The 24896-nt window shown below is 56.5% G+C and overlaps 5 protein-coding genes across 5 annotated transcripts; all 5 read left to right on the forward strand.

Moving 5' to 3' along the window:
- On the forward strand, window positions 1–9743 carry CSF1 (Macrophage colony-stimulating factor 1 receptor; the record flags this gene model as incomplete). Its single annotated transcript, XM_065757194.1, has 2 exons — window positions 1–9426; window positions 9501–9743. 2 exons carry the CDS (start codon window positions 1–3, stop codon window positions 9741–9743), a joined length of 9669 nt encoding a protein of 3222 aa, XP_065614407.1.
- Window positions 9744–11705: 1962 nt separating this feature from the next.
- Window positions 11706–14546, forward strand: EFT2_1 (translation elongation factor 2; the record flags this gene model as incomplete). Its single annotated transcript, XM_053196581.1, has 3 exons — window positions 11706–11713; window positions 11972–14477; window positions 14529–14546. 3 exons carry the CDS (start codon window positions 11706–11708, stop codon window positions 14544–14546), a joined length of 2532 nt encoding a protein of 843 aa, XP_053045982.1.
- A 570-nt stretch (window positions 14547–15116) lies between these two features.
- On the forward strand, window positions 15117–17522 carry EFT2_2 (translation elongation factor 2; the record flags this gene model as incomplete). The annotated part of the gene is made up of 4 exons (XM_065757195.1): window positions 15117–15181; window positions 15236–15315; window positions 15415–15990; window positions 16171–17522. The coding sequence occupies 4 exons, from the start codon at window positions 15117–15119 to the stop codon at window positions 17520–17522; spliced, it is 2073 nt and encodes a 690-aa protein (XP_065614408.1).
- A 2031-nt stretch (window positions 17523–19553) lies between these two features.
- Window positions 19554–22049, forward strand: N0V96_004699 (uncharacterized protein; the record flags this gene model as incomplete). Its single annotated transcript, XM_053196579.2, has 1 exon — window positions 19554–22049. The coding sequence occupies one exon, from the start codon at window positions 19554–19556 to the stop codon at window positions 22047–22049; it is 2496 nt and encodes an 831-aa protein (XP_053045980.2).
- A 1885-nt stretch (window positions 22050–23934) lies between these two features.
- On the forward strand, window positions 23935–24876 carry N0V96_004700 (uncharacterized protein; the record flags this gene model as incomplete). Its single annotated transcript, XM_053196578.1, has 3 exons — window positions 23935–24340; window positions 24405–24763; window positions 24832–24876. 3 exons carry the CDS (start codon window positions 23935–23937, stop codon window positions 24874–24876), a joined length of 810 nt encoding a protein of 269 aa, XP_053045979.1.
- Window positions 24877–24896: the final 20 nt, after the last annotated feature.

Consider the following 24896-nt stretch of genomic DNA (forward strand, 5'->3'; position numbering starts at 1 on the left):
ATGCCGCAAGAAGGGGAGCCGAACCCCACGCCGACCGAGACCCCGGCCTTTCGATGGGAGTTTCTCGTATACTTGATCATATGCGGTGCTCTCGCCGTCTTCTTCCTCCTCTACTTCAACCGGGCCTTTGGATCGCTCCTCTCGTGGGGTATACGAACTTACACATGGCATCGTTACCGTCTCTACATAGACATACAGGCCCTCCAGGTCTCGCTTCTTGGTGGACGCATATTCTTCACCGGTCTACGATATCACGGCAACAACGAGACGTTCCTGATTCAGCATGGCTACGTTACATGGCGATACTGGCTACGACGAGTGCGCGAGGTGGACATAAAAGCTTCGGCACAGCAGCAAGCTGAGCAGGCTTCCGCCGGGACAAACGGACGACACTCGAATCTGCCCTGCCGAGTCACAATGTCCCTGGTTGGCCTGGAATGGTTCATATACAATCGGAGCCCCGCCTATGACAGCGTTCTGGCTGGCCTAAAGGAGCCCACAGCGACTGCCGAGAACGTGTCGACCGCCTTCGAGTCCAAAGAAGAAAACGCTTCGCTGAGAAACCGAGGACAGAGGACGACTGAAAAGCCCGAGCCGTCGCCAGATTCCACAGAACACGAAAAGGAGACATCCGGTGTGGCTCTGCTCTCGAGAATTGGCAACACCTTTGGACGCCGCGGATCTTCGGCTAGTCAGACTAGTACCCCCTCCGATGGCCCGGCTGGCAGCAGCGATGATGTCCAAGCAGACTCCGATTTGCCATTTCTCCTGCAGCTCTTCCCCATCTTTGTGACGTGCCAAAAGGCAGCTGTAGTCATGGGAAACGACAACACCAAGGCTATCTTGATTGTCAAGGCCGATGGGCTTTCTGGTGAAATCGACGCCTCAAAGACGTCCACCCCGGACCCGTATAGGCAGAACTTCAAGATCAAGTTCCAGCACCCAATCGTAGAGATGCGGGAGAATGACGACTTCAAAGAAGACCAGGCGATGAGGGCCAGCCGCGAAAAACAGGCCGCCCAGGAACCTAGCCCTACGTACAAAACTTCATTCTTCCGGCGGCAGAGACGCCGCACGCTGGGGACACTGCGCAATTTGGTGCCATACTGGCGGAAATCCGTGGAATCCTTCTCTCTGGGTTCGCGCAGTCCGCTCACCACCGCAGTGTCTCAAATACCCGGCTCCAACCAGTGGCAAGGCCTAGCCCGCTACCTGGACGAAGACGAACAGGATTCGAGGTTACGGTGGGCAGGCGTCGAGTACGCTGCCGAGTCCACCGTGGTAGACAGCCCCGAGGCGACGCTGACCATTTACTGGGATGTTGTAGGCAAGGTGACGGCCGAGGCCGCGAGTAGACGCTCAAAGGAGAATGCTGCAACGTACATCAACGGCGATGAGGCCCCCGGATGGGGCATGAGTCTTGCCATCAACGGCGGTGTGGTCAACTACGGGCCTTGGGCAGACCGACACCGAGCGGATCTTCAGCGTGTCTTTGTCCCCAGCTTGTCAAAAGATGCCGTTCCTGCGACGCCTTTGGAAGAGGGCGCCTACCGCGTTCCCACGCAGTTCAAATTGTTTGTCGAACTGCTAGATGAGGTGACGCTGCGTATTCCTATTCGAGAGGACTCGAAGAATTGGAAGTGGAAGGGCAAAGAGCCGCCCATGAAAGCGCCGCCCCAGCCGATGAAGCGCAAGCAGAGAAACCGTGCCAAGAAGAACACAAAGACAGACGCGGCGCCCACCCGTCCGGGAGGCTGGCTAGACTTCATCGTGCCTGGCAATTCCACAATCTCCTTCACCATGGACATGCTTGCCAGCCAAACAGGCTACCAGATGAAGCTTGACGTCGATCTTCCCAGCACCGAACTCGCGACCAGCGTGAACCATGAGCTTCTCTGGCGTTCAGGGCCTCAGCGTATATCCTGCGATCTTTCCACTCCTCTCAAATGGAACACCCTCAGGACGTGGTACTTCAATATTGTCACAGAACAAATGGAGCTCTTTATACTGAGGGACCACGTCTTCCTCATCATTGACCTGGTCGACGACTGGGCCTCGGGGCCACCAGCCGAATATCTCGTCTTCACGCCCTTTAGATATTACCTCAATCTCGAGCTCCGCGACGCAATGCTTTACCTAAACGCCAACGATGGCAACATCATCAACAACCCCACCGATCTCGAGGACAACGCCTACGTCGTAGCCAAGAGCCCTTCCCTCATTGTAAACTCGTGCATCCCTATTGACAAGTTCCGGCCTAGCATGAACACCGTACCCTTCGTTCTGAGTGCCGAGACGTTTTCGCTGTGGCTACATGTGCCTCCGTGGAATACGCAGGGAACGTTTCTCACATCAAAAGAAATTGGTCACGGCGAGAACTTTGAGGTTGACGGGAAATACCACTACAACGCCACCACATCGCCGGCCAATATTGATACCCTAGAAATCAACCTTAGTCTCCAGTCCCCCACGGCAACAATTTACGGATTCATCATACGGTATGTCTTGGTTCTCAAGGACAACTACCTTGGCGACTACATCCACTTCAAGACGCTCGAAGAGTACCAAGACCTCTTGCGGCTCAAAGAAAGCAATCCTGACGCAGAGCTCGCAAATCGGCCACCTCCGAAAAAGTCCAACGACTTGGACGTTATTCTGAGCGTAAAGATTGACGACCTGCGCCTGCTGTTGCCTGCCAACCTGTATTCCAGCCAGCGCAATGTTCAGGTCGAGACTGCCGGCCTCTCCTTGGACCTCCGCTTCACAAACTACTATATGGACTTGCAGGTCAATCTCAACCCCCTGAACCTGTCTCTCGGAAACGCAGAGTCGGGTTCGGAAACGCCCATCAGCGCAGTGTCCAGTACCCAGCTATTCATTGACGGACTCACCATCTACGGCCACCGTCTATTCGGGCTTCCCCCGAGCGAACCGACCTACATGTGTAATTGGGACATATCTGTCGGCACCGTGTCGGGAGAATGCTCTGCCGACTTCTTAACGGCACTCATGGGCGTGGGTAAAGGGTTCGCATTCGAATTCGACGATGACGAAAACGCCTTGATACCGCTCTCTTCCGTCATTGTGTACGACGTCACTTTCTTGAGGGTGGCTGTTGAGGCGGTCCGCGTCTGGTGCCACGTCGACGAAGCGGCATTCTTGTTCTCGACCGGTACCCTTGATATCAAATTCAACGACTGGGCCCGCACGCACTATTCTAGGCGAGCCGACATCCGACTCCCGGATCTTCAAGTGTCGTGTGTGAATTCGGAATCGGCCATGCGACACAAGTGGAAGTCTCAGCATGGCGTCGAAACAGACGCCTTCTTCCAAGCCAGTATCCGTGTGGCCATTATTGGAAGAAAATTTCACTTCTCTGAAGAGCGCAAGTTGCAGCAGGAGCTCATCCGTCGCGAGGACCAACGGGCTGGGCGAACTGATTTTCTGCTTTTACCGGGCATCTTGGAGGAGACGCTCCCCGACCAGCTCGATCCCCCGGCCCAGGGCTTCCCGCCGGTTCCGCACCCGACGGTCCTGGACGGTGTGGACGGAGACCAGAGGTCTTTTGACAGTCGCTCGGCGTTTAGTCGTTCTCGTCCCCTACGCCACAAGAGCTCATTCCTCTCGACATCCACCGCCTCCAGCACTAGCAGTGTGGTGAGGCCCAGAAGCTCCGTGAGATCACGAGCAAAGTCAAGGCAGTCAGACATGTTGCACCCGGACGGCTCTGAAGCAAAGCGAGGAGGGCAGCACCAGCGAGACGTTTCTACGTCTACTGGACGACACTCGGCATTCTACAGCGCCATTGGAGACGTGAGAGATGCAAGCCACCACTCGTCGGTGGCCTTCTCGAGCCAATTCTACACTCCGCCGTTTCCACTCGAGAGCGTTCGGCCTGATACGTCAGAGGCTGTCATGCAAAGCATTGAAGAAGACGAAGAAGCGTCTGTCTTTGGCTTCTCTGAGTTTGGTCTCGACGACATTGACCCCGAGTCTCTGACCGAGGATCGTGCTCATAATAGCATCATACTGGAAATTCCTTCAGGCGTCACTGCGTTCTTGAACCCCTCGGCTGTCAAGAATGTATCGCTACTACTAGCGGCTCTACAGCCGAGCGATCCAGATGATATCCTCGACACACTACAAATATCATCAATGACGGACATCTTTGATCTCCAAAAGAAGAGGAAGATTGCCGGCGAAATCACCGATGTACTCGTCAGGGTCCCAAAGGCCAGCATACGCTTCCTAAACTCTTCCGCCGTCGACCGCATGAATCCCGGCGGCGAAGAACAGGACCAATACGATGTGACCGTGTCAAGATTATCGCTGTGTCTCCGCTCGATCGACGCGTGGAAGGACCCGTTGAAGCCCGTTGCGAGCAACAAGAGAACCTCGGTCCTGTTGAAGCTCGGATCTGCCGAGGTGTCAGCCTCAGAACGGCTTTCAGGGGCTGAAGAGAATCAAGCAGCCTTCATGGCGCAGATTGAAAGCGTCATGGTGTCACTGGGTTCAAAGGATGTCACCTACATTGACGCAGACATTGGCAGCATCAAGAGCAGCACGGCATCAGAAAAGATTGAGTACCTTGCGTCACTCATCCACAGGACCGGAGTCGTCGCTGCAGAGCTCGGCGAGGTGCTGGGACAGACAATGTCTCGACACGAGGACCGCATCAAACACTTTGTCTACAAGCTCATGACCGAGGGACATCCTATCGGCGACCCATCCTTCTTGACTCGCCCATCAGCAGTGTTGCGATCTGCCGAGGAGCATCTACGCACCTTTGATTCGTGGAAGATGGCTGCGAGACTGCGCCAAGTCTGGACACACCTGCCTGCGGCCTTCAAAGGAGACCTGCACTTGAGCTGCCTTGCGGCATCAGCCTCGCCACCGGCCGATGCTGCCCAGCGCGTCATTGACGCTTTCCAACGATGGCGCAGCTGGGATCTGTCTGACGTGGCCGATTCTTCACTGATCAAGAACGTTTTCGGTGCAGTAAAGGTAGACGACAGACCCGCGCCGCCCGATCTGCCTATCCTGGCTGCTCTGCGCCTCAAGGACGTCCAACTACTCCTCGATCCAGGGCCAAAGGAAAACAGAGTTGTATTCTCTGACTTGACGACGAGGCTAGAACAGAAAGCAGTGCCAAATGCCGATGGAGCAGAAGATGTGCCAAAGAACATGACTGTTCTGAATGTCTACTGCGGCGAAGCTGCCGTCATTCTCAACTGGGAATTGTGCGAGCTAGCCGAGGATGTCTTGCGACTGTACAATAAATCCAGCCGGGCTGCCAAGCCTCCTCAAGAGCCCAAGAGTGAGCCCAAAGTGGACGATGCCGCAAAGCCAAAGACCCAAGACGCATTTCACGTTGTGTTGGCCGTCGGGCGAGGCTCCATTGAAGTGGATACTATCAACCTCAGCGCCACCTCTCTCGGCCACAACATGAAGGTGTCTTGCTTGGTTGATGCCTATGAAAAGACTGGCTCATCCATCAACTTCATCCTCAGCTCCGATGCAGTGACATCTCGCCTCCATCATCGATCGGAGCTGCTCGGCATGTTCCAGATCAAAGACCCTAGCATCATTATTTCTCACGAGCTCCTGGAGACGGATACGACGTCATGCCACACTATCAAGTCGACAGCCAGCAGTCGCACCTTGACTTTTGCAGTGAAGCAAGATCCGCTTTACCTCGTCGAAGTTGCCGACTATCTGGTCAAGGACGAGTTGACGCAGATACACAAGCTCCAGAAACAGCTGCCGGAATCTCCAGCGCCGCCCCGCAGGAACAGCGTCAAGATTGCCGAACGTCTGTCTTCCTTCCGGGTCAACGTCGCAATGTTCCTGGATGAGTACCGTATCAGTGTTCCCTTACTGCAGTCAATGACCTATAACATCTCGGGCGTGGTAGCACGAGCGGCCGTGGCTGCCAACTTTGGAAAGGAACTCATCTTCGACTTTGACGTAAAGGAGAACTCTCACGAAGTCCGCATGGACGTGAGAGACCGACAGCGCAGCATATCGCTTCTCCGCATCCCGCCGACCAACGGCCGCATCGTCAGTCACATGGGACAGGGGGAGCACTCGGTGTCAGTGTTTGGCTCTGTCGAGCTCATGCAGTTGGACGCCTCTGCGGTGTACAGCCTTCTGACGGCTCTCAATCGACCTCAGATTTCCAGTGCCGTTAACGAGCTTCAAGAGGGTACAAAGGCGATTCAGGGCCACATTAGTGAACTCTTTGGCGAAAAAGCGATTCACAAAGAGAAGCCATCGCCGCCTGAACCCGACTCGAATCTCATCTACACTATCCATCTCACTCTGGCTGGGATTGAAGTGTTTGGAAACACGCCTCTCGTGTCTGAGAAGGATCCTACAGCGTGTCTCTCTTTCAAGCTGGACAGAGTGCACCTGGAAGTGGCCAACCGCCACGGGTCCCATGGGCCGATTCTGGCGCAACCAGAACTGCATATCAACCTGCGTCAAATCCTGATTGATGTGCAGAAAGGCAGGGATAACGCTATGAGGTCCTGTGGTAGCCTCGCTCTCGGCGCTCTCATCTCGATGAACACGCGGTGCACCGAAGACGGCACAGAAGAGAGGTCGTTCAACTTTAGAAGCGACGGCCTAGAGATTGAACTGTCTCCGGAAACCGTCTCAACGGTAGTGGCCGCTCTAGGTTACATGGGTGACAAGATCAAAGACCTCGATACATCGCGCGAGCTCGAGTACCTGCGCAAGATCCGACAGACTAGGCCTCGCATTGCCATTAATGATCAGGAGGAGGCAGAAGAACCAGACATCATCGACTCGTTCCTGTCGTCGATTGTGTACCGCTTTGAGGTGCGCGACACGCAGATTTCCTGGCTCGTTGGCGATCCATCAGATGAGCTGCTGCCGTTGGCGGGCAGCAAGGAAGACCTCATCCTGTCTGTTCAGCTTGTCAGCTTTGGGACACGCCAGACAAAATCAGCCAGGCTCTCCATTGAAAACTTTCAACTCCAGATGGTTCCTCCTGGCCAGGACAAGAGCCTCAGATCGCTTCACTCGGCGCTGCTTCCCGAGGTCGTCTTCAACATTGCCTACGTGTCCAACCCAAACACCCGCAGCTTGGCCTTCCAGGCAGTTGGCAAGTCGCTCGACCTGCGCCTGACCTCGGGCTTCATCATCCCTGCCGCGATCCTCAAGGATTCCATCAGTCTTTCCATGCAGAACGTGCAGAGAGCGTCTCAAAATTGGACTACAGGGACCACTCCGCCCAAGGTCGAAAAAGTGGACGAGATCAAGGAACCGGCGCCACCGCAGAGAAGCATACTCGGCACAAAACGCCTAGAGTCTCTGCTGGTGGACGCAGACTTTTCGGGTGCTGTTGTCTATGTATCGGGAAAGAAGCCAACAGACGGACTCCGCGGGAGCTCCAGGACCGGACGGCCTTCCCTGGCAGGCAAGTATGGTCAGTTCAGTACGGATGACACGGGAAGCAGCACTGTTCTCAGATCACCGGGTCTAGCCTGGAAGTTTGAGTATCGCGATAACGGAAACGAAGACCCTTCTTTGTACGGCGAGATCAAGATTGACGCCTCGAGTAACATCTTGTATCCGTCCGTGGTGCCCCTTATCATGGACATGACCACCAGCGTCAAAGAAGTCGTGGGCAAGGACAAGGACACGCCAGCGTCAGCAGCAGCCCAGACACCGGCGGCCGCGGCGAAGCCCAAGACCGGCAATGAGGATAACATTCTCACTGCTGATCCGAACGCTGTCATTGGGCGTCTGAAGCTGAACCTGGGACTGCGCATCTGCCGCCAAGAGTTTTCACTAAGCTGTCAGCCCATCGCGCGTGTGGCTGCCACAACTTGCTTCGACGACATTTACTTCACCGTCAACACGGTGCGCTCGCAGGAACAAGGCAACTTCTTTTCCATCTCGGGAGCCTTCTCCAAGTTACAGGCGTCCGTTCAGCACGTATACTCGCGAGAGTCCACTGGAAGTTTCGACGTCGACTCGATCGTGCTGTCTCTGATGAACAGCAAGCATGTCAGCGGAACGAGCGGCGTGTCTGCCATTCTCAAGGTCAGCCCGATGACCGTCTCCATCAATGCCAAGCAGCTTCAGGACTTTTTGCTGTTCCGAGAGATTTGGTACCCGACAGAGCTGCGGAATACCACGACGGCTCCGGTCGCCAAACTCAACACAGAAACATCACAACAAGGCCACTTGGTGCAGAGATATCAGCAGGTGGCTGCCACAGCAGCGTTCCCGTGGACTGCAACCATTTCTATTACATCTCTTGATGTCAGCGTAGACATGGGTCAAGCCATTGGCAAATCGGTCTTTGCCATCAAGGAGTTTTGGGTCTCGTCAAAGAAGACGTCGGACTGGGAGCAAAACTTGTGTCTCGGCTTCGAGAAGATTGGTATAGACTGCACAGGCCGGTTGAGCGGCTTCATTGCGCTGCAAAAGTTCCAGCTGCGGACATCCATCCAGTGGCCTGAGCGAGAGGCGGCGCTCAACGAGACGCCCCTTGTACAAGCATCCATCGGATTCAGTCAGTTCAGGGTGAAGGCTGCCTTTGACTACCAGGCGTTCCTCGTCGCCGACATAACGTCTCTCGAGCTTCTCATGTACAACGTCCGACGCAGTCTCGAAGGCACCGGTGATAGACTCGTCGCCATCTTTGACGGAGACGCAGTGCAAATCTTTGGCACCACGACGTCGGCAGCACAAGCCGTATCGCTCTACCAAGCGTTCCAGAAGCTCATACAGGAGAGGCGTGCCAACTTTGAAATGTCTCTGCAAGAGATTGAGAAATTCATGAGGAGACGGTCATACCAGAGCGCCGCCTTGTCTCCCCATCTCACAAGCGCGCCAAAGCTTCCAGCTGAAGACACGCTGTTGAAAGCGCCCATCTCGCTGGATACAGACGTCGTTGTCACGCTCAAGGCATTGAACCTGGGCGTGTTCCCGAGCACATTTTCTGATCACCAAGTGTTCAAGATGGAGGCTCTCGGCGCGGAGGCACGATTCGCGGCCAGCATCGAGCAGCGGCGCGTCCACAGCATCCTGGCACTCACTCTTGGACAGCTGCGCATCGGACTGGCGGGTGTCAGGAACATTGAAGCGCCCAAGACGCTCAGCGAGATCTCCGTGGAAGACGTTGTCGAGCGAGCCACGGGATCGCGCGGCGGAACCATTCTCAAAGTGCCCAAGGTGGGCGCCGTCATGCAAACGTGGCAGACACCGAACCGCAACCGCATTGACTACATCTTCAAGAGCGCGTTCGAGGGCAAGGTGGAGGTGGGATGGAACTACTCGCGCATCAGCTACATCCGCGGCATGTGGGCGAGCCACGCCAAATCGCTCGAGCAGACGTGGGGCAAAGAGCTCCCGCTGACGGCGGCGCTCACGGCGATCAAGGTGACGGGGGTGCCGGACGCCGACACGGAGGGAGGGGGGAGAAGGAGGAGGCGACGGGCAGGTGGGCGGGGGGTTCGTCGCAGCAGCAACAAAAGATCACGGCCGAGGTCAACGTGCCGCAGTCCAAGTACGACTATGTTGCGCTGGAGCCGCCGATTATCGAGACGCCTCAGTTGAGGGACATGGGGGAGGCGACGCCGCCGCTGGAGTGGATTGGGCTTCACAGGGACCGGCTACCGAATCTGACGCACCAGATTGTGATTGTGGCGTTGCTTGAGCTGGCTGGTGAGGTGGAGGATGCTTATTCAAAGATTCTGGGGTCATAAGGGACTTTAGTCTAGGGGATGGGATGGCAAAGGGCACGGCGTTGAGTCATTCGGCGCGGACAGTCGTCTTCGGTGTTTAGGGAGTTTAGCATTTGGGTCATTGGACCTTGAGCATCACTACGGCACATTGGGGGATACCATTCAAGCATCGACTTATTAATCAAAAACATAGTATTATTCCCACGGCGACTGACACACCCGGACTTGTGAGTGACGAGCCCGCCGTAGGATGAGGCGCATGCAGTGACAGAGTGGAAGTGTAAATAAGCATCCTGACGAAAGATGAGTAGAGAGGCGTCGTTTGTTTTGACGGGACGAGCCAGACCGATATATGGCTCGTGGCTTTGGATGCCGATGAATCGTGCTCCGGTCGACTGCAAGGTAAGTGGGCACCATCACGGCGTCCCGATTAGGCTGACCGAGAAATCTACACCTCAGCCAGTCCGGCCGGGTGTCTGATCTTCCGCCACCCCGGATGATTTGGTCTGAGTGCGGGCAGAGGTGTCAAGGTGTATAGCAGAGTAAGGTAAGGTAAGCTTTGTAGGGAGGATTCATGGTCAGCGCCGGCTCCGTCATTGGGTGCTGAAGAGCCCAATTCGCAGCCACGCGGGGCGGTTTGAAGGTGATGATCGTTGATCTCGTTGATCTCACCACCTTTGCGGTGCACCAGGGTGGGCTGGTTTTGGGTACAGTGCGGTGCACGGTGGAGGCCAAGCGAGGGCGGGGTAGTTTTGATTGTTTAGATAAGCAGGGAGAGCTCTTTCCGTGTCTTGAGCTTAGAGTTCTTGATTCTCTTGCGAGTACCTTAGTATGCTTAGCTAAGGTAAGGTAGCTTTGAAGCAGTGGCCGTGTACGGATAACTTATCCTGACGGGAGCTTTGTCTAATTCAAACAAGGCGTGTGTCAAATGTGCGTCCAGCTCGAATGGGAGAGCAGTTGAGACGACCTGACTGGGGGTGTACTGCCCAAGTGGTGAGGTACTCATTGTGGTGCGAGGAGGGGAGGGTTACTGCCCTTCCTCTCGCATAAGGAAGGCACGCTGCCCCTCCTTGCACAGACCGGCCGGGTGAGGTGCCCTGAGTAGAAGTCCGGAGCAAAATACCTACTGCGTAAGGTACCTGGTGAGTGCAAGGTGCTGACGAAAGACTGGAAGGCTGTTGCTGTGGCACCCCCGTACCTTGCCTTGCAAAAGAAAATACTGTATCCGTACTGCGGTAAATATCACAGGCAGTGAGAGTGAGTGGCGCCACGATTATTAGTGAGAGAAGAGGCTACAGGTCTGCGAATAACAAAGTGGTAGAGGTGAAGGAGTGGGTAATTGGATGGGATCGAGAGGTACGTCCACAGTGCGTAAGAAGAGGGGCAGGAAGGAGAGGCCCCATGTGAGGTGTGCCGTGCCTGCCCAAAATGCTTTGCAGATGCTGTGGTTGGAGAGGGGAAGGGCGAAAAAACCAGGAAGGAGGAACCTCGAGAGTGGCGGGGTTTTTTTTTTCTCTCACACTCTTTTTGCTGGTGCCCCACCTAACTTACCCATTTTTTCCCTTCCGGCGGGCCAGTCAGTCACTAACTTTTTTTTTTTCATCTTTCCCTCGGGGCAACCGCCTGCCTCACACGGCCAAGGCAAGGCGAAGGGACGCACCGGTTCCCTTTTTTTTTCCATCCCTTCCCCCTCCCACCTTTTCACCCTTCTACCCCTCCATCCCATTCACCTTTTCGACGATAAAAGAATCGGTAGAGGAGCTCATCAGTTCCCCTGTCGTTTCCTGGAACCGTCGACTTTTCAACCTTTCGAGGCTACCTCACATCTTCATCTGTCTTCCTTCATTCTCTCCAGCAGAGAAAAGGATTCAGCACTCTGTGAGCGCGGGGCAGATTCTTCAACCCCGCTTCGCCCAACTTCGACTCTACACATCCCACCCGACACAGAAATTTCAAAGAGCTCGCTGAGCCACCGCCGTCAAGATGGTCAAGTAAGTCAAGACAAAAACAACATCGACAACACCTGCTTCTACATCATGACATTGTCATCTATCATCATCATCATCATCACCATCTTCATGGAGCAATGCTTGCACACTTTGCCGCATCGTTGCAGCAAAGCTTTGCTGCTGAGCGACCGTCTCTACCCCGCCCCTCACCTCACCTCACTTTGACCTTCTCCCCTCTCTCTCCTTCGGAGTTAAGCTCCCTCACAGCCAAACACCATACTAACCATGCTCTCACCACAGCTTCACCGTCGAGGAGATCCGTGGGCTCATGGACAAGCCCACCAACGTCCGTAACATGTCCGTCATTGCCCACGTCGATCACGGAAAGTCCACCCTCACCGACTCCCTTCTCTCCAAGGCCGGTATCATCTCCACCGCCAAGGCCGGAGACGCGAGAGCCACGGATACCCGTGCCGACGAGCAGGAGCGTGGTATTACCATCAAGTCTACCGCCATCTCTCTGTACCACAACGTCGACCCCGACGATGTCAAGGACATTGTTGGCCAGAAGACCGACGGCACCGACTTCCTCATCAACCTGATTGACTCCCCCGGTCACGTTGATTTCTCTTCCGAAGTCACTGCTGCCCTCCGTGTCACTGACGGTGCTCTCGTCGTCGTCGACACCGTCGAAGGTGTCTGCGTCCAGACCGAGACTGTCCTGCGTCAGGCCCTCGGTGAGCGCATCAAGCCCGTCGTCATCATCAACAAGGTCGACCGTGCTCTTCTCGAGCTTCAGGTCTCCAAGGAGGATCTCTACCAGTCCTTCTCCCGTACCATCGAGTCCGTCAACGTCATCATCTCCACCTACTTTGACAAGTCGCTCGGTGACGTCCAGGTCTACCCCGACAAGGGTACCATCGCCTTCGGTTCCGGTCTTCACGGCTGGGCCTTCACCATCCGCCAGTTCGCCGTCCGCTACGCCAAGAAGTTTGGTGTCGACCGCAACAAGATGATGGAGCGTCTCTGGGGCGACAACTACTTCAACCCCCACACCAAGAAGTGGACCAACAAGAGCACCCACGAGGGCAAGCAGCTCGAGCGTGCCTTCAACCAGTTCATCTTGGACCCCATCTTCAAGATCTTCTCCGCCGTCATGAACTTCAAGAAGGAGGAGGTCGCCACCCTTCTCCAGAAGCTCGACCTCAAGCTCCCCGTCGAGGACCGTGAGAAGGAGGGCAAGCAGCTCCTCAAGGCCGTCATGCGCACTTTCCTCCCCGCCGCCGACGCCCTTCTCGAGATGATGATTCTCCACCTCCCCTCCCCCGTCACCGCCCAGAAGTACCGTGCCGAGACTCTGTACGAGGGTCCCCCCGACGATGAGGCCGCCATTGCCATCCGCGACTGCGATGCCAAGGGTCCCCTCATGCTCTACGTCTCCAAGATGGTTCCCACCTCCGACAAGGGTCGCTTCTACGCTTTCGGTCGTGTCTTTGCCGGTACCGTCAAGTCCGGTATCAAGGTCCGCATCCAGGGCCCCAACTACACCCCCGGCAAGAAGGAGGATCTCTTCATCAAGGCTATCCAGCGTACCGTCCTCATGATGGGTGGCAAGGTCGAGGCCATTGACGACATGCCTGCCGGTAACATTGTCGGTCTCGTTGGTATTGACCAGTTCCTCCTCAAGTCTGGTACTCTCACCACCTCCGACACCGCCCACAACCTCAAGGTCATGAAGTTCTCCGTCTCCCCCGTCGTCCAGCGCTCCGTCCAGGTCAAGAACGCCCAGGATCTCCCCAAGCTCGTCGAGGGTCTCAAGCGTCTCTCCAAGTCCGACCCCTGTGTCCTGACCATGACCTCCGAGTCTGGTGAGCACATTGTCGCCGGTGCCGGTGAGCTCCACTTGGAGATTTGCCTGAACGATCTCATGAACGACCACGCCGGTGTTCCCCTCATCATCTCCGACCCCGTCGTCCAGTACCGTGAGACTGTTGTTGGCAAGTCCAGCATCACTGCTCTCTCCAAGTCTCCCAACAAGCACAACCGTATCTACATGATCGCTGAGCCCATTGACGAGGAGCTGTCCAAGGAGATCGAGGCTGGCAAGATCAGCCCCCGTGACGATTTCAAGGCCCGCGCCCGTGTCCTCGCTGACGACTTCGGCTGGGATGTCACTGACGCCCGTAAGATCTGGACCTTCGGCCCCGACACCACCGGTGCCAACTTGCTCGTCGACCAGACCAAGGCCGTCCAGTACCTCAACGAAATCAAGGACTCCGTCGTCTCTGGTTTCCAATGGGCCACCCGCGAGGGTCCCGTTGCCGAGGAGCCCATGCGTTCCGTCCGCTGGAACATCATGGATGTCACCCTCCACGCCGATGCTATTCACCGTGGTGGTGGCCAGATCATCCCCACCTCCCGTCGTGTCCTGTACGCCGCCGCCCTTCTCGCCGAGCCCGCTCTTCTCGAGCCCGTCTTCTTGGTCGAGATCCAGGTGCCCGAGCAGGCCATGGGTGGTGTCTACGGTGTCCTTACCCGCAGACGTGGTCACGTCTTCGGTGAGGAGCAGCGCCCTGGTACTCCCCTGTTCACCATCAAGGCCTACCTGCCCGTCATGGAGTCCTTCGGCTTCAACAGTGACTTGCGCCAGGCCACCTCCGGACAGGCCTTCCCCCAGTCCGTCTTTGACCACTGGCAGCCCCTGCCCGGTGGCTCTCCTCTGGACGGCACCTCCAAGGTCGGCCAGATCGTCCAGGAGATGCGTAAGCGCAAGGGTCTCAAGGTTGAGGTTCCCGGTGTTGAGAACGTGAGTTTCCCTCATAAACCCCCATGATTGATCAATGCTAACGAATCGCAGTACTACGACAAGTTGTAAACGCCTTTCCCACGGGTTAATAGAAAATGGCGTTGTGCCTTTTTGGGCATTCATGACGAACTGGGTTTGGTGGATGATATCAAAAATTATGACCCCGTTCTTTCCATAGCTTTCGCGTAGTCTCGAATGAAGACAAGTTCAATATGTAATATGCTGCATTCTGCCTGTACTGTGATGTGGTGGTACCTTATGCTCTTGCAATCTGATCAGTGATAGTAATTGGAGTACTGCCTCGAATCTGCAGCGGATACCTTAACGGCAGCGGACAGCAGCAGCAGCAGCAGCAGCGAGCGACGCCGACCCGCGCATGGATCCCACTTAGGTTTAAAGTGGGTCGCATTAGCGAGCTCTGCAAATAAAAGCTTTCAGCCTCGTTCCGACAAAGCTCCTTCTCACAACAACAACCTCTCATTTCTGGGCAAATTTTTTGTTTGTTCGCGTGGCTTTCCGCCGAGCAACAACAATGACTCCAACCTGTCCATACATTACTTGAGTATCAGACTTATTGATACGTCAACTTGTATTTGTTCTCCAAACCCATGATCTGGCGCGACCCTCACCGCGACGACCATGTTTCTAGCAGAGGAGGATGCGCCCTTGCTGAGGACGTGGCTCCTGAGCAAGCTGCCTGAAGTGTTTGTCTCCCCGTCAGCTTCTCGCTGTCCAATCGCATTGCTGACCACTCACAGATCTGATACAGAGACAGACATCTTGGCCGACTATGTCCTTGCTCTTCTCGCCTCGCAGGAAGGCGACGCTGCGCACATTCGTGCGGCATGCGAAAGCGAATTGCCGCAGTTCCTCAACATAGGTTAGGCTGATCACAACGACGACGCGTTTAAGCTCTCGCTAACAAAGCGCACCACAGACACTGCGCCAGAATTTGTTGATGAGCTGTTTCGCGTCATCGAGTACAAGTCATTTGTCCCGGGCGCGCCTCCCCCGCCCAAGAAATGGTCAGAGGCAGACAATCACGCAGCGGCTCCGGAGTTTCCGTCTCAGGGTGGTTCGCGAAAGCGCTCATTCAATGAGAGGGGCGATGGCGGCGCTTCGGGCGACCGGGACACGGGCTTCGAGGAGCGCGCTTACAAGCAGCCTCGCCGGAGTCAGTGGGACTCGACGGCTTCGGGTGCCGGAGGATACTCTGCGCAGCCGTTCCCTGCCGATGGCTCGTTCCAGCTGTCGGCTACGGCGGCGCCGTACGACCCAAACTTCCCGCGAGGAGCACCGGCCGGTCCCCAGAACTGGCGCGGGATGCCTCAGATGCCGCCAGCTTATCCTCAGGGCTCTGCCCCGCCTCAAGGCCCACGAAGAAACAGGCAGAAATGCCGCGACTTCGCGACCAAGGGATACTGTGCTCGGGGAAACTCGTGCCAGTATGACCACGGCGTCGAGCCCATCTGGTTGCCGCCCAGCGGTCCCAGTGGGCCTCCGAAATTCGAGGGTGAGTTCAACATCTTTTCTGTCTGTCACATCCAACCCGTAGCATGATGAGTAATCCATCAGAGCATTCGTGCGATGACTTTACAAAAATTTATAAGGTTGACTACTGAAAGCTACACAATTCTCTACCATTTGTCTTTCAAGATCACTGGACAGGACTCGGACTGACACAATGGCACAGACTTTGATCCTCGAGACGCGGCCATGATGATGTCGCAAAACTTTCAGCAAATGCAACAGCTCATGGAGGCATTCAACGCTGAGCGGTCCAGTCGGGAGGGCCGTAAGAACCGCCGTGCTACTAGAGGAAAACGGCGTCAGAATAGAGCCTCCTTCTCCGCCGAAGGCCCTGTTGAGGACACCACAAAGACGACAATTGTCGTGGAGAACATACCTGAGGAGCACCTGTCTGAGGAGGAAGTCCGCAAGTTCTTCTCCGAGTTTGGCAACATTCAAGAGGTCTCACTGCAGCCTCCCAAACGGCTCGCGACCGTCACGTATGATACGTGGGATTCTGCCAATGCGGCGTACCGGTCTCCCAAGGTCATCTTTGACAACCGATTTGTCAGAGTCTTTTGGTTCGTGGAAGAGAGCGAGCAGGCTGCCGCACGCGCTGCTGCCAATGGCGAAGACCCAGACGCCGAGCCGGAGATTGACCTGGAAGAGTTCATGAAGAAGCAAGAAGAGGCCCAGCGGCAGCACGAGGAAAAGGCTCAAAAAAAGGCGGAGTTGGACAAGCAACGCCAAGAACTGGAGCAGCGGCAACGCGAGCTGCTCGCCCAGCACCGCGAGGTTCAGCAGAAGCTTCAAGCTAAGCTGGCGTCGAAGAATGGTGATGGAGGGGAGAATGGAGAGGAGGGCTCGTTGAACTCGGCGCTTCGCGCGCAGCTCGCGGCTCTCGAAGACGAGGCTAAGCTCCTCGGTCTCGACCCGAGCGCAACGGATGAACCGTCCAACTCGTGGCATGCAAGCTATCGTGGGCGTGGTCGCGGCAGAGGCGGCTTCGTCCCGCGTGGCCGTGGCTTCGCTCCTCGAGGAAGAGGATCATACCGCGGCGGCTACCAAGGCGATGTCCACGTCGCCTACGCCGCCTACTCACTCGACAACCGTCCTCGGACTGTCTCCGTCACGGGCGTGGACTTTACTGCGTCTGAGAAGGACGAGGTGCTGCGGCAATACCTACTCGCCGTCGGTGAATTCACAGACATCAACACCACCCCGTCCAAGACCGAAGTCACCTTCAAGGACCGCAAGACGGCCGAGAAGTTCTTTTACGGTCTCCCCAAGCAGGAGATCCCGGGCATCGACGGCCAACTGGAGCTGTCGTGGGTCGCCACGCCCCTACCCCCCGTCAAGACTGTTGAGAATGGCGCGTCGTCAAAGGCCCAGGACGCGTCTGACCATGATATGGCCATGGGCAACGCCGCACCTAACGGGTCGTCGGCGGCACGTGACCTGGTGGAGCAGCAGCCGGAACAGCAGCGGGATATGGACTATGATGTTGCAGATGATGATGACTGGGGAGTTGAGTAGGGGGTGCTCGTCTTATGAAGGAAAGCAGAGGAGGAAGTAGACTACAGTATTATCTGTATACGTTCCAAGTAGAAGGATGCAGGTTTTGGGACGAGATTTTTCACGACATCGTCTCAATAGACGCTCAAGCGGCACGTCACCGCAAGAATTGATACCAAAATTTGATACCCCCAACGCTAAGTTTGTGTTGTATGCGTGATGTAAATTGGTGAGGACCCCGTTAGTGATGTCGCAGTCGTCGGGAGCCGTGATTTCTTGGTGAACAGTTTTTGATTACCGACTTGCAAAGTCTTACGGCTGCTGACTCTCAGTATTCCGCTAGAATATTTCGGGCATGGTGTTCTACACATGAGCTGAGAGTATTGATCAGGGCTAAAATCGCTGGTGAGAAGGTTGTAAGAGTTTGCCGGGTTGTGCTAAATCTACTGTTATGAGAGCTATCTGAGCACTTTTCAGAGTATAAACAATGAGCTACTAGCTGAAATTTGTTTGATCACTAGGTCTTGAATCACTCATCCTATCCCATCTTTGATGAGGTCCATCGACGCTGGTGTGAGCGTGATGAAAGCCCAGAGCGGGGCCAAGGGTCCGAAACCTGTCCCGGCATTCGGCTAAGCTTGGAATGCATGTTCTGAAAGGATACGAAAGCGGGAAACATAGGAACTCGGAAACAGCATTCAAAATAGACGCATAGAGTCAAGGCGTTGAGTTGAAAAAAGCCATACTCTGCCTACTGTTTCAGCTATTGAATTGATGACCATTGTTTGGTCGGCGTTGTAGCGAGAACGACGTTTCCCCTCTCTGTTTCTCCTCTTTCTGTTTTGCTCATACGAGCACTGGAAACTATCTTTTGTTCGTCTGTGCCTTACACCGTAGTTGAGAAGGTTGTTTCTATTTCCATGGCTACAGCGGATGTCGGGCATGAATAAGACGCATGGCAGAGACCAACGCAAACGTGAATCACATCGCGCGAGTGGGACGACGCCAGCGCAGAACAAGGGTGGATCCAACGACGGATAAGGGGTAATAAGGGAAGATGTTGGTCCTGGTGGATTCCATTCTCTGGAGGATGCATGAAGCAAGGGTCGGCATATCGGTCCAAGACACTTCAAGCCATGACCGAGTGAGGAACTGAGTCTCTCACCAGACTGGCAGAGCGAGGATGGCCGTTGCTCGCTAAAGTTGGGGACTTGGGGCAGCTGACCACCTGGTACCCTAGTCTCTAAAGGTTCCCCCCGGGCCCTTACCTGACCTGCCTTAGCACGCTTGCGGGCCTGCGCTGCACTGGTGTGCTGGGGCCCGCCTCTGCCAGCCCCGACGAACGACAGCTGCATCCGTACTTACGCCGTAGTACTCAGGTGGTTAGCTCACTCGGACGGATTGCATTGCATGTCACTGACCGCAACTCCAACCTCTTCATTCTCTGTCTGTATCTTCTGTATCTATACGCATACTTCTATCTTCTTGTCCTACCGTCGTTAGTGCCGTTCTGTTTCTCTTCTTAGACAGCCTCATTTCTCGTACAACGCCAATGAAGCACGCCAGAACCACCGGTACCCTTGCTTGACTCAGAACCTACTGACCTTACGGCCAGGGCCAGGGAGCGAAATCGGAAGTGTCACTGGGCCGAAGGGGTGCGCTTTATGACGTCCTACCGGGTCCCGTTTGTTAAAGAATAATTAACCCGGTGACTAACACCGCGAAACCAAAATCTCCCGACAGAGACGCACCACCTTTTCTTCGTCCACTCCATAGTACACAAACTACGCCCTACAACTACAAACCAACAAGCAGAGCAGACGACACGGGAGGCATGATTGGCTTCCTCTCGACCGCCGCCAACATTGCGAACCCGACTCCAGATCTGGACCACAGCCGTGCTGTGGTTCAGACCTCGACCAAACCATGCCCATCTTCCAGGACGATCTCGAACACCACCACCACCTATCATCCATAGCCGAGCACAGAACGGCCGCGGCACCAGAAACGCCGCAAGCAGTGCCGCCCGTACCGCAACACCGACCGTCGCCGATGAGAAGACTCTCCGAAGAGAGCATACGAACCGAGCTATGCGAAGGTCCCATTATCGAAAGCCCGACGAGGCCGTCAACACCCGAGACCGACGCCGACGCCGACACTGCTGCTGCTGCCTCCGCCGCCGTTACCTCTGACAGGGCCGAGCTGATTGAGCGGCTGAAGCGCGGGGAGAGTCCGACGTGGATCCCGAACCGCCGTGTCGCATCTCCCAGGAACGATCTCGTGGCTCACAATATCACCAAGCTCGAGTCGCTCTTCAACAACCTGCCCCGCCCCAGCACGCCGCAGAGCCCCCGGCCGCCCTCGAGCTCGTCCAACAACAGCCTCTTGCCGCCCGCGAGCATCACACCGGATAGAGCAGCCGCCCACGGCTCGCGAGAGGACGATGAGCGGCTGCGCGAGGGGTTAAGCATACAGAGACCGCGGTCCGCTCTACACAGCGGCGATTTCACAGAGGACCATCAGCCGAGGCCGCGGTCACGGCAGCAGCAGGAGCAACAAACGACACAGGAGGAGACGACGCATGGCGCGACCAACAAGTTGTTGGCATCGCGCAATTCATGGCTGGCAACGTCACCACCGCGGGACCTTTCCCCGTTTCAGCTCGAGACGAGGTTGCCGTTTCCGGCGACAAATGACGACTACCGATCCGTCCCGTCCTCCTTGTCGTCCTCCTTCTCGTCCAGCTTCGTCTACAAGCCGCCGACGAGCCCGCTGGTCCAGTCCGAGAGCAACGACCAGGTCGACCTGTCTGCGCCGCTCAACAGCATCGCCATTACTGGGGGCTCCCCGAGTTTCGCAGGCCCTTTGCGGCGACACACGCTGAACTCGGTCACATCGTCCCCCTTTGCGTTCCCCTCGCCCAGCCATGCTGCGTTCCACAGGCAGCCCTCGCACCGGGGGCCGGCGGCGCTGCCGTACCAAGCGCACCAGCCGCGGCGCTCCCTCACGTCGATCCCGCAGGTGCCGCTCCCTGGGGCCGCCTCGTCGCCGCAGACGCCCGCGACGTTTCTGAGACCCAGGCGGCCGTCGTTCAACTCGGACACCTCCCCCTTGCAGCACGCCTCCATGGTCGGGTCGTACGAGGAGAGCATCCTCCGCGGCCGCATGTCCACGACCCCGTCCAAGCCGCTCGACTTTCTCGCGCAGATTGGCGTGCTGGGGCTGGGCAAGTGCAAATCCAGTCTGAGGTGTCCCGCCCATGTGACGTTGCCGTTTCCTGCCGTGTTCTATAGCTACGGGGGAGCTTCGCAAGGGCGTGTGCGGTCGGAAGACGGCCCCAGCCCGTACGTCGGCCAGATTGACCTGGAAAACGGTCTACCCAACCCCGAGGAGGGACAGCGGTCCAAGAGGAAGATGCAGAGCCGGTACGTCGAGAAAAGGATCGCTGAAGACGACGTCCTCATGGCCGATGGGCCCGCGGACGGGTCCTCGGATCGTGCGGCACAGCGGGCCAGACGGAGATCGGCGTCCCCGAGAGCGCCGCCGGGCGGGAGCTATCGCATCCCCGAAAAGGGTCAGATCCAAATCGTCATCAAGAACCCAAACAAGACAGCGGTGAAGCTGTTCCTCGTGCCCTATGACCTGGCCGGCATGGAACCCGGGACCAAGACGTTTATCCGGCAGCGAAGCTACTCGGCGGGTCCCATCATGGAGACGAACACGCCCGGGCTAGAAGACGCAGCCGCCGCCGCCGCCGCAGCCGCAGATCGCCCAATCCTACGGTACCTCGTGCACCTCCACATCTGCTGCCCGTCCAAGGGCCGCTTCTACCTCTACAAGAGCGTCCGCATTGTCTTTGCCAACCGCGTCCCCGACGGGAAAGAGAAGCTCCGAAATGAGACGACGAACCCGGAGCCGCGGTTCACGCCGTACAAGCCCATCCGCGTGATGCACCCGCCCATGTCGAGCAGCCACAATGGGCCCGCGGCGACGCTCGCAGCGGAAAAGGCGTTTCGGAGGCGGAGTGCCGGGTTTCCCTTGGCTCCGTCTGTCTACCCTTACGCGGCGGATGGTGGCAGCACATCAGACGGGTTCTCGCAGTCGCCGCAGGCCGCGGGGTACAGTCAGCAGTCACCGTCACCCTTTAGCTTTAGCGGGGGAAATAATAATCAGCCCGTGGAAGCGGTGCCGTTTGCCCTTGCGGGGCGTGGGCGTGCCCGTCTGGGGAGCGACGTCAGCGATACCACGAACACGACAAGCACCACGACGCCCGGCATCCTCTCGCCGCAGTCGTCGCAGGCGAGCAGGCCGACGACAAAGGACGGCTGGGACGCGCAGATTGCGAGGTACGAGAAGCTGAGTAAGGGGGACGTCGGGTACGGCGGCAACGCATTCGCGCCATCGTCTGGGCGCGGTGGGAGTCCTGGTGGTGCTGCGGAGGGGTTGCTTTCGCAGCGGTTACGGTCTCTGGGTGTACAGAACCAGGGACATGGGCAGGGGCAAGATCAGAATCAGGGTGAGATGCCCTTTGGTGGTCGACCAGAGTGAGGGCGGTTCACGTCGAGACTTCACACCGTGTTTTGGAGCCATTTTGTACATATTTGTGACACCGATTTTGGTGTGTTTATTTACTCGGCCCCGGTTTATATGGGTACGGTCACTGATGGAGTTTGTCTTATGGGATGGGGAACAGGGCTTTATCATAGACGGATGGAGTTTTTGGTTATTTAGGCGCGTTCCCCTGAGGGCGACGCTGTTCATACCGAGATATCTTATGAGAGAGATGTAGTACTTGATCATCTTGGTGTGTACGTGATAGTTCGCTCGCAGCGGTGCTACTGATGGCCGAATCGCAGGTAGGTCCCCGCGAGGCCGGGTGCCTAACATGGAAGCTTCTCCATATACTCAGCTTGGCAGCCATGCATTCACAAATCATGCCCCTGACTTTACTTAATTCGAGATCCTCCCGACGGGGTCCTGGGAAACCCGACTCCATGAGATGAGCGACGTCCCCGAGCGGCCGGAGTACTTCACGGAAGCCATTCCCGTGCCCTACATGCAGTTCGTTTTACGGATGCCTACTATCTCTGAGCATGGTCTTCCAGATCTTCTCCCCGACGGGGTCTCGCAGCGCTCCGCTCTCCCGCCTTCCCGTCCGTCTGTCTGTCTTTTCCCGAGTGCGAAACGCAAGGCGGTTTTTTTTTTTTATTTGCGTGCGGTCTTGGCTATGTTTATTTAGGTGTAGACCATGAGCACACGGTTGAGGGACACGGACTTTTTTGAGGTTGGGAGGCACGGATGATGGGTGAAGATCAGACTGAGGTGAGTGGGTGACAAAATAGTACGGTAGTCATAGACCCTGTGAACACTTATTTGGTCTGTACCGAGACAATCGCTACTCTCATCGAATAGAAGTTTTCATTGCGTGTATAATTCACTTGGAGACTTTGGGCGGTTATTTACAGTACTAGTAAGTTGAGCATTCGTGGTTGTGATGATGTTGCAGTGTGCTTACCAAATGTTAAGGGCGGCAAACTATTTTGTCACCCACTTGGCAGGATCATGAAGGTACGAGAGAGAGAGAGAGCGAGTCTAGACCGAGGATGTCGGACCACATTGATGGATGCGCTTACTTTCATGATGCCAGACATCGGGTTAATGAGGAGAGGAGGTTCTTGGGTTATGCGCTCACTATTCTCACTCACTCTCACCTCCTTCTACATCCGAGCGTAGGGATTTTCAAATACTTCAAATGACGGAATCCCACGCTCGACAAAGTCCGAGCGAAGCATCTCAGTGTCCCTGGTCATTGGCGATGGAATCTAACAGATTCAACATCAGACGGTTTCACCGCGGCATATTCTCGCCGTGAGCCCGTCGCCTGCAGCGGGGGATGCTTGGGGTGGTGGTGTTGTGAAACGCCCTTCGCCTTCGCGTTTGGCACGGGAGGGGCTGTGTCATTTTGTGTATTCCTTCTTTGGTGGTGAGGGAGATTCCGTCGTAGTCTGCGACTTTCTCTCACAATGCCCCCCATCACTCATAATGCTGTCCGGGTGAGGCGGCGTCATCTGAAGCGAGTCTAGTCGCGAGTACGCAAGTACGCAATGGGCGGCACCCCGTCGTTGAGGAGCTAGCTCACTTACATGATCCCATGTGTAAGTGTCTGTGACGCAACTCTTCATCAACCACCAAGGACGTTCGAACATTTGCCCACGCACATGTCAAAGCTTTGAAATACCCTGAACAACCCCCCTTGACAATCCTTTGGGTTTTTGGCAACCTAGAAGTCCCTTATTCGATTCAAGGTTACCTTAAGCGGCTCTGCGGTTGACGATCACCCGAACGATTAACACCTGGGTACACCCTCAAACGAAACAACTTCGTCCTCCTTGGCACGACTTACACAAACACGCATTCAAAAGAGAAGGGCGCGATGAGGCCGTCATCCGCCCTCCTCCTCTCGTCAGCCCTGCTATACCAGCAGACCACGGCGCTGACGATACCTATAATACCGTCGATACAAACAACACCAACACCACCGCAAAAGATCAAGGGGAACCCCTACCGCGACAGGGACCTCTCGAGTCTTCTTTCCGGCTCCTTCGAGGTCCTCGACCGCGTGCCGGGCCTGGTGGACAAAGTCGTCAACACGACGCTGCTCGTCGTGCGCGCGCTCCGCGAGACGGTGGCCGAGAACGGCATCACGCAAAACGACCTCGACACGGCCCTCGGCATCAACGGCACTACGGGCATGCCGCTAACGCTCCCGGGGAACACCACCCGCGCCGTGACGTGTCCGGACGTTGCCGTCCTCTTCGCCCGGGGGACCAACGAGCCTGGTACGTTATCCGCCCCCCGGCCCTTTGAAGTAAAGGCAGGTTGAGAGACTAACACCCCCTCCAGGCAACGTGGGCTTCCTCACCGGCCCCCCCTTCTTCGACGCCCTCCGCACTTACATGAACGGCACAGGCTCCATCGCAATCCAGGGCGTAAACTCCTACCCGGCCGATCCACCCGGCTTCTTCGCAGGCGGCTCCGCCACGGGCGCCGCCTTCGCCGCGCAGGTCGCCTCCCGCACGATCTCCGCCTGCCCAGACACCCGCCTCACGGTGTCGGGGTACAGCCAGGGCTCGCAGGTGGCCCGCCTCGCCGTGGCGCAGATGCCGCCCGACCAGCGCGCGCGGCTCTCGAGCGTCGTGCTGTTTGGCGACCCGTTGGGCGGGAAGCCGATTGACGGCGTCGATCCGACCAAATTGCTCGTCGTGTGTCATACGGGGGATAATATCTGCCAGGGGGGCAATTTCATCTTTAATCCGCATCTCGATTATAGCCTGGACGCGCCGACGGCCGCGCTGTTTGTGATGCAGAGGAGTAAGCTTGGGCTTGCGAGTCGCG

Source organism: Colletotrichum fioriniae (genome assembly GCF_027942845.1).
Source record: "Colletotrichum fioriniae strain IMI 355084 chromosome Unknown scaffold_4, whole genome shotgun sequence".
Lineage (NCBI taxonomy): Eukaryota > Fungi > Ascomycota > Sordariomycetes > Glomerellales > Glomerellaceae > Colletotrichum > Colletotrichum fioriniae.